The sequence below is a fragment of the Oncorhynchus mykiss genome, chromosome 21 (assembly GCF_057628025.1).
Source record: "Oncorhynchus mykiss isolate SJ-2025 chromosome 21, ASM5762802v1, whole genome shotgun sequence".
Taxonomy (NCBI): domain Eukaryota; kingdom Metazoa; phylum Chordata; class Actinopteri; order Salmoniformes; family Salmonidae; genus Oncorhynchus; species Oncorhynchus mykiss.
Window position 1 is genome coordinate 45,482,693 of NC_143042.1, and position 9,149 is coordinate 45,491,841.

At 41.3% G+C, this 9,149-nt stretch overlaps 1 protein-coding gene across 1 annotated transcript; it reads left to right on the forward strand.

Annotated features, from left to right (window-relative positions):
* The first annotated feature begins 327 nt into the window (after positions 1 to 327).
* Positions 328 to 7,727, forward strand: gbrap (Gamma-aminobutyric acid receptor-associated protein). The gene is given in 4 exon segments (NM_001165091.1): positions 328 to 544; positions 6,343 to 6,421; positions 6,510 to 6,628; positions 6,937 to 7,727. Coding segments are annotated over 4 exon segments (369 nt in total). The 5' UTR covers positions 328 to 454; the 3' UTR covers positions 7,018 to 7,727.
* Positions 7,728 to 9,149: the final 1,422 nt, after the last annotated feature.

Genomic DNA, 9,149 nt, shown 5'->3' on the forward strand with positions numbered 1-9,149 from the left:
TTCGCTTGCTGCCAATGACTGTTCGCCACGGAAACTGCAGTGGATGGGTCATATGACTAGGGCAACTGCCTCATCACAGCCGGTTGGACAAAATAAAGTAGTACTATTGAAAAAAAATAATAATTGGGCAACAACTATGAAACAAAACCACTGCTAATTTGTTAATCATTACATTTCGATTAATTGATGAATATGACTAAACAATATCAACCTAACCACAAACAGTGTGGTTCTTTGCGGTCAACGTTCATATTTCCACAATCCATTATAGCTGTGCTGTACAGACCTCCCTTTGGCGTCGTATGTTATGGTATCCCTCCGCCGCAGTCGCACTAGGAAAGAACCCGAACAAAACAGTAGCCCAACTAGCTAGCGTTGTCGACGAATTACTATTTGAGGAATCCCAGTCGGATATCTCAGATATACCTACCGACAGCCTGTCATTCGTTTGACAATGAAGTTTCAATACAAAGAAGAGCACCCATTTGAGAAGAGACGGTCTGAGGGCGAGAAAATAAGAAAGAAGTATCCGGACAGGGTACCCGTAAGTAGATGCCTTCTTTGCTAGATAGCTAGCCTACTAGCTACAGTATCCTGGCTGGTTTACTTCTCAATATGGGTTACTTTGTAGAAAAAGTGTTTGATGTTAGTGAGCCCAATTACGACATAACTGACGTTCAATAATATTCCCATGTCATGTTTGGTTAGGTGAATGTTCACAACGACGCCAAAGAACTATCTTACTAACTAACGTTGGCTAGTTGGGCAACAACAAACTGCTTCTAAAATGGGCCTAGCAAGCCACCCTACTTGACGGTCAAGTTGACGCAGTTTGGTTGAAAGACTTAAGGCATAGTTTCTACACTGAATGTGAATTTGTTTTACTAGCTATAGCAAGCTGTCAACTTATGTTATTTCATTACACACAGCTAACAATTGAATTGTAGCTATGTTCGTTTGAAGGTCCAATGCAGGCGATTTTTTTTTTTGTAACCCTATCAAATTTCTGGGTAACAATTGAGTACCTAGTGTGATTGTTTTCAATTAAAATGGTCAAATAACTTCTAAGCAAAGAACAATTTTGCTAGGACTGTCTGTTATCAACAATAGTGACGTGTGGTTGCGACCTGCAATTAGGGGCGTTCCAGCATGTGGACATTTCTGCGTCTTCAGTTAGCTTCACATTCCAACTCGGGCATCATCTGTACTACGACGGTGGATATGGCTTGTAACGCTTCGATCACACCCACAGTGTTTTGCGAAAAAAATAGTAAGCAGCAGCATCTGGATATGTATGCAAAAAAAAATCAACATTCACCTTCCGCCACCATTTCTGTCAAGCCGTCAAAGCATAGTTTGACGCATACGTTCGATAAATCCCGCTGGAAGGCAAACGCAGCGTTTTATTGGAAATGTAATGTAATTCTGGTGTCCCAAAATGCAATAACTCTCTCGGTGTGATCAAAGCGTAACGCTTGGAACACACCGACAGCCTCATTGTGCAAAATAGTATGCGCCATCATCTGGATATGTATGCAACCGAAGTTCAACATTCACGTCCTGTTACCATTTCTGTCAAGCCGTCAAAGCATACATTTTGACGCATACGTAAGATAAATCCCGCTGCAAGGCAAACGCAGAGTTTAATTGGAAATGAATGTAATTCTGGTGTACCACAATGCAATGACGCTGTCGGTGTAACACCTGCCGTCGTGAACAGAACTGTGGGAAAACAGTGCCAGACAGGCGGGGGCAAACGACACTGTCTACCGGTGGCCTAGCTGTCATTAGCTAGCTACCTATCCTGCCTGCTGTGTACTTGGAGTCCTACCTAGCTAGCATCAAGTGTCTTGGCCTGCCAAACACCCGCCCTCACTGTCGTTAACAGAACTGCGGGAAAATCGTTCCCGGCAGGCAAGGGCGAAGTACACTGTCTACCACTGCTAGCTAGTCACAGGTGTTGTCGCCCAGCCTCTTCTGTGGGGTTCAGGGCATAAAATTCATACCCGCCAAATTCGTCGGGTGATCAATTTGCAGGGCTCTACAGTGTGAGCATTATTCGCGAATAAAAAGGCAAGTATGAGCACGTTAGTCTGGCACTGTTTTCAAAGTATATATGTTTTGTTTCATAGCTGCTAAGTGCTCAAATAAATACAAATCCTATGTCCCACCTTGCACAGCAACCCTGCCTGGCAGGGGAGCTGTGTAAGATGACTGAAGTGCTGATTCATTTTTGGAGACACTGCGCACCGGCATAAAAGTTGGTCTAATTTACAAAGTGAGACCCTGTCGTTGTTTTTCTTGGCAATATACATTGTTTTGTTCACAAGCTCTGTTTTTCCATAGTTAGTTTGAGTCTGCTGTTTCAACTGAATTTACTCCCTAGTCAGATCACAGATGTGTGACAGGGCTCGAGTGGCCCCGTTACCACGGTAACCTCCCGCCCTTAAAGGGGCAGCTGAGTGGCTGGTAGATATTTTATCTACCTGCCTCAGTGGCCGTAAAATGTAGACCCTGGTGGGGTTTATCGGCTGATGGTGTCCAATATTGACGCATTACCGCCACCTATTATACTAGTGTTCCCGCCTATGTACTGGAGTTCTAGCTTAAAAATGTATGAATAGGGGTTTCTGCAGTCCTTTACGCTGTTATTGATAGTTTGGAACTCTTTTTATTATTGGTCGAACTAATTCACCGCCTGGTGATGTCACCAGGCAGGCCAAAACTCCATCCCACCAAAACATACAAATTTCAGGTGGTCTTTTCAAACAGCTCTTACACTAAAAAGGACATTATCATTATTTTCACAATAACAATTCCAACCTCCTAGTGTGGAAATGTATATAAAACAGGGAAATCATGTTTTTCCACTGCACAGTGCCTTTAAAACAATAACTAGCTACCAAGCTTGGGACTGTTTTCAAAAAGCAAGACCTCATGACTTACAAATAGTCATTTACTTCCAAAGTAATACTTTGACAGGTTAATAGGTAGCTGTAAGAGTTAAGGTGTGTGTGTGTTTGTTTTAAAGATGTTTTATTTAACTAGACCAGTCGGTTAAGAACAAATGTGTATTTACAATGACGGCCGAGGAACAGTGGGTTTAACTGCCTTGTTCAGGGACAGAAGGACAGATTTTTACCTTGTCAGCTCGGGGATTCGATCTAGCAACCTTGTGGTTACTGGCTCCAACACTATAACCATTAGGCTACCTGCTGCCCTGATGTGTAATGTTAGCTACCCCAAATAGCCTAGAGCGGGTGTCAGTAAGCAGTTCAGTTGTTTATTTCACATTTAGGCCATCTATAGACCCTTTTGTAAGAATGTCTTAGGCAGAAATGACAATAGGTTCCTAACCTTAATTTTCAGGGTTTGCTTAAAGCTGTAACAGTCTACTTTTTGGTCGACTGAATCAGTGGAATGTTATCAAACGCATGGTTTCCATTAGAGGTCGACCGATTAATCGGAATGGCCAATTTTAATTAGATCCGATTTCAAGTTTTCATAACAATCGGAAATCTGTCTTTTTGGACACAGATTTTGCCAATTAAAAAATAAATAAAAAAAAATAATAATAATAATATATACATATATTATATACATATATTATACATATATTTTTTTTACACATTTATTTAATCTTTATTTAACTAGGCATGTCAGTTAAGAACACATTCTTAATTTCAATTACGGCCTAGGAACGGTGGGTTAACTGCCTCGTTCAGAGGTAGAACGACAGATTTTCACCTTGTCAGCTCGCGGGATACAATCTTGCAACCTTACAGTTAACTAGTCCAGCCTGCACTCCATGAGGAGACTGCCTGTTACGTGAATGCAGTAAGCCAAGGTAAGTTGCTAGCTAGCATTAAACTTATCTTATAAAAAACAATCAATCAATCATAATCACTAGTTAACTACACATGGTTGATATTACTAGTTTATCTAGCGTGTCCTGCGTTGCATATAATCGAAGCGATGCGTATCGTTGCTCCAATGTGTACCTAACCATGAACATCCATGCCTTTCTTAAAATCAATACAGAAGTATATATTTTTAAACCTGCATATTTAGCTATAAGAAATCCAGGTTAGCAGGCAATATTAACCAGGTGAACTTGTCACTTCTCTTGCGTTCAATGCACGCAGAGTAAGTGTATATGCAACAGTTTGGGCCCCTTAATTTGCCAAAATTTTACGTAATTATGACATAACATTGAAGGTTGTGCAATGTAACAAGAATATTTAGACTAATGTATGCCACCCCTTAGATAAAATACGTAACGGTTCCGTATTTCACTGAAAGAATAAACGTCTTGTTTTCGAGATGATAGTTTCCGGATTTGACCATATTAATGACCTAAGGCTCGTATTTCTGTGTGTTATTATGTTATAACTAACTCTATGATTTTGATAGAGCAGTCTGACTGAGCGGTGGTAGGCGGCAGCAGCAGGCTCGTACGCATTCATTCAAACAGCACTTTCGTGCGTTTTGCCAGCAGCTCTTCGTTGTGCGTCAAGCATTGCGCTGTTTATGACTTCAAGCCTATCAACTCCCGAGATTAGGCTCGTGTAAACGATGTGAAATGGCTAGCTAGTTAGCGAGTGACGTTTGAAACGCTATTAGCGCGTACCCCGCTACCTCTGCATGGGTAACGCTGCTTCGAGGGTGGCTGTTGTCGTTGTGTTCCTGGTTCGAGCCCAGGGAGGAGCGAGGAGAGGGACGGAAGCTATACTGTTACACTGGCAATACTAAAGTGCCTATAAGAACATCCAATAGTCAAAAGTTTATGAAATACAAATGGTATAGAGATAAATAGTCCTAAAACTTCTTGCCTGGGAATATTGAAGCCCCATGTTAAAAGGAACCACCAGCTTTCATATGTTCTCATGTTCTGAGCAAGGAACTGAAACTTTAGCTTTCTTACATGGCACATATTGCGCTTTTACTTCTCCAACACTTTGTTTTTGCATTATTTAAACCAAATTGAACGTTTCATTATTTATTTGATGCTAAATTGATTTTATTGATGTATTATATTAAGTTAAAATAAGTGTTCTTTCAGTGTTGTAATTGTCGTTATTACAAATAAATGGTAAAAAATTGGCCGGGATCGTCTTTTTTTGGTCCTCCAATAATCGGTATCAGCGTTGGAAACTAGAGGTCGACCGATTTATGATTTTTCATGTGTTAATGTCATTCCATTAGCGCTGTTGCGGCCATTAATATGAGCCGTCTTCCCCTCAGCAGCCTCCACTGATCTCTGGGCTATCCAAACCTGTGTCTGGAGAGTGACAGTCCTGTGCGTTTTCACTCCAACCCTAATCTAGCACACCTGATTCTAATAATGAACTGAATCAGGTTAGTTATAACTGTGGTTGGAGTGAAAACCAAGAGGGGGTAGCACTCCAGGAGCAGGGTTGGAAAACCCTGGTGTAAACAATCTGCAGAAATACAATTTTTTTTTTTCCTGGGAGATTTGGGTCTTCATTCAATCCGCATCGCTGAACTTCACATTTCAATCATGCTGTAAAAATGAAGGCAATGTTCTTGCTTTAGCGGAGACTGCGTTCCCGGTAAACACTGCATGTGTCGGCTCAATCTGAAATTACTTTTACATTTCTATCGGGGACTTAACGCTTCAGTTTTGCAGATTGAATAGATCCCGTGGTTGTATTTCAGGCCCCCCAACTAAATAATCCTGTGTTGTGGGTATTTGCTATGAGGGTTGTGTGGAAAACCAACTTGTCCGCTAAACATCAGCAAAATAGACATTTGCACTGTGTGTGACGCAACCACAGGTTAAGATGGCATAACTGGCCTTTTTGACCACGTCTTTTTGTTTATCGAGCTTGACCAGAGGAAGAAGCGCCGCGAGCGGTTCCCTCTGCCCAAAGCCTGTCCAATGTGTTCCTATTGGCTTATTTTGGACCTCAGCTTGTCGCTTGCCTTACTGCTTTTGGTACAACCACTCCTGTTAGTTCGGCGACATGCATATCTCGTCATTATATGCAGATCTCTGGCTTGACACAGCAGTAGAATCCAAATGCAGAAGCATTTTAATAATCCCATGTCAGTGTGCCATAATGGTTTCTGAAAATCACCTGGCACGATGGAGTTTCAGTGGGTCTGAGACTTATTTTATCAGATCCTCTTTCCTCGAAATGTGAAGAAAACAAGCTTGAATAGTGCAATCGTATGTGACCAAGTTAATTTACCAGTAAGTGGAAATGTATGTAAGAGATATGAATGTAATAAAGTCTAGGTAATTATTATTATTTTTGTACACAGCCACACAATATTAAGGCCATTCTAAATGTTTGTTTTTTCGCCTTCTAATTGTAGGTAATTGTGGAAAAAGCCCCCAAAGCAAGGATAGGAGATCTGGACAAGAAGAAATACCTTGTGCCCTCTGACCTCACAGGTAGGTAACCAGTTATTATGGTTATGTACCACTTCTATACCACTCTCTTCAGAACTTTAATAGTTCAATTCATTTCTCTCTACTACAGTGGGCCAGTTCTACTTCCTCATCCGAAAACGAATCCACCTGCGGGCCGAGGACGCCCTGTTCTTCTTTGTAAACAACGTCATTCCTCCCACCTCAGCCACCATGGGCCTTCTATACCAGGTATGATTCCTCCCCGCTCCCTTCAAATGCTTTTCTGCTGCTTTTCCTCCGCACACTGACTCGGTACCTGTACCCCCTGTATATAGCCTGGTTATTATTTTGTGTTACTTTTTACTTTAGTTTATTTAGTAAATATTTTCTAAACTCTTCTTGAACTGCACTGTTGGTTAAGTAAGCACTTCACGTTAAGGTCTACACTTGTATTTGGTGCATGTGACAACGTTTGGATTGGGGATGCCTTTCAGGGAAGCCTCCCCCCTCTGTTTTGTCAACTCATACCAACACCTCTTTATTGCGCTCTCTTTCAGGAGCACCATGAAGAGGACTTTTTCCTCTACATTGCCTACAGTGATGAGAGTGTCTATGGAGACAGCCAAACGGAAGTCTAAACCCCTCCCCCCTTCGTCACCCAAGTCTTCTCCCCCAAACCTCCCTTATCTCCATTGAAATGCTATATCCAGCTCAGCAGCCTAGTTCCCCGAGCAAAGACGTCAGATGCACTTTCCCTCCCCCTCATCCATCCATTTTTACCTCTTTAATACTCTTCGCACAGTCTGAATTTTATTTGCCTCCGGGTCTCCGAGATGGGGATTTCGGTTGAATGGTCCCATGGCCAGTTTTCATAGTGCTTTAATCATGCTGAAACGGATAGAGGAGAGATGCCATTTTGAAATGAGTGTTTAGAATTAGACCATATTACCAGTCATTATAAAGATGTGTAAACTTTGGATGTAGCGTGATAGGTTAAACTCTGCTCCATTTGGCAATGAAAAAATGTCATGTTTACTAATGTATTAGCGCAGGTAAGATACTCTGACGACGTAGTGTATTTGACGTCTGACTGGAGTAGAATAGAATTCCGACTAAACCATCTTCCGCCTGTCTCCGCTTTCAGTGGTTAAAAAAAAATCTATTATTTTGATTACTATTGATTCTTTATTATTGTACTTGTAATTTTTAGATGGCTTAATTTCTGAAAAGTATTGTGAAGCTCAGTGCAATTTTACTTTTTAAAAGTTTTGTTCTACTTTAAAAAAGTTAGAACTCGGTATAGCTGTTACTGGCACTCTCCACTCGTGATAAAATGTGCTGAAAAGCCAACTTTGTTTCCTGTCTTTTCGTTACTGTCTTTTTTTGCCTGACTTGTCCTGCATATCTCTACTGTATGTGAACATATGGAAAGTTTCCGCAACCATAATCTTGAAAGTGGAGAACACACATTTCTCTCTTTATTTAGGCTATTCTCCTGTTTACACCTGAGCTTTCAAAATGGAATCCGTTTGATCACTACACCACAGACTGCACTCACTGTGGAGACATCCAATCCCATCATCACATAGTGTAGGGAAGACGAGACAAAGTAGTATTAATCTTGCTATTGACCCAAGATTGAGTAGTGCTGAGGTAGTTTATCCAAGGCTGTCATCAAGGTGGTTACTTTGAAGAATCTCAAATATAAAATGTGATTTAACACTTTTTTGGTTACTACATTTTTTAATTTAACCTTTTAACTAGGCAGGTTAGTTAAGAACACATTCTTATTTACAATGACGGCCTACCGGGGAACAGTGGATTAACTGCCTTGTTCAGGGGCAGAATGACAGATTTTTACCTCGTCAGCTCTGGGATTCGATCCAGCAACCTTTCGGTTACTGGCCCAACACTATAACCAATAGGCTACCTGCCACCACTACATGATTCCATATGTGTTATTTCATTGTAGTTTTGATGTCTTAACTTATTTTTCTATGATGTCGAAAATAAACTCAGCAACAAAAGAGATGTCCCTTTTTCAGGACCCTGGCTTACAAAGATAATTCGTAAAAATCCAAATAACTTCACTGATATTCATTGTAAAGGGTTTAAACAGTTTTCCATGCTTGTGGCACAGAGCACAGAGTGGCACAGAGGTCTAAGGCATGGCATCTCAGTGCTAGAGGCGTCAATACAGACGCCCTGGTTCAAATCCAGGCTGTATCACACCCGGCCGTGATTGGGAGTCCCATAGGGCGGCGCACAATTGGCCCAGCGTCGTCTGGGTTTAGCCGGTGTAGGAAGTAATTGTAAAAAATAATTTGATCTGACTTAACTAGTTAAATAAAGGTTAAATATAAATATATATATATTAAATTGGACTCTAGAGCAGTAGAAACGCGTTCTCTGGAGTGATAAATCACGCATCACCATCTGGCAGTCCGACAGACAAATCTGGGTTTGGTGGATGCTAGGAAAACGCTATCTGTCCCAATGATTAATGCCAACTGTAAGGGAATAATGGTCTGGGGCTGTTTTTCATGGTTCGTACTAGGCCCCTTCGTTCCAGTAAAGAGAAATCTTAATGCTACAGCATACAATGACATTCTAGACGATTCTGTGCTTCCAACTTTGTGGCAACAGTTTGGGGAAGGTCCTTTGCTGTTTCAGCATGACAATGCACCTGTGCACAAAGAGAGGTCCATACAAAAATGGTTTGTCTAGATCAGTGTGGAAGAACTTGCCTGTGAGGAATGAACACTGGAGA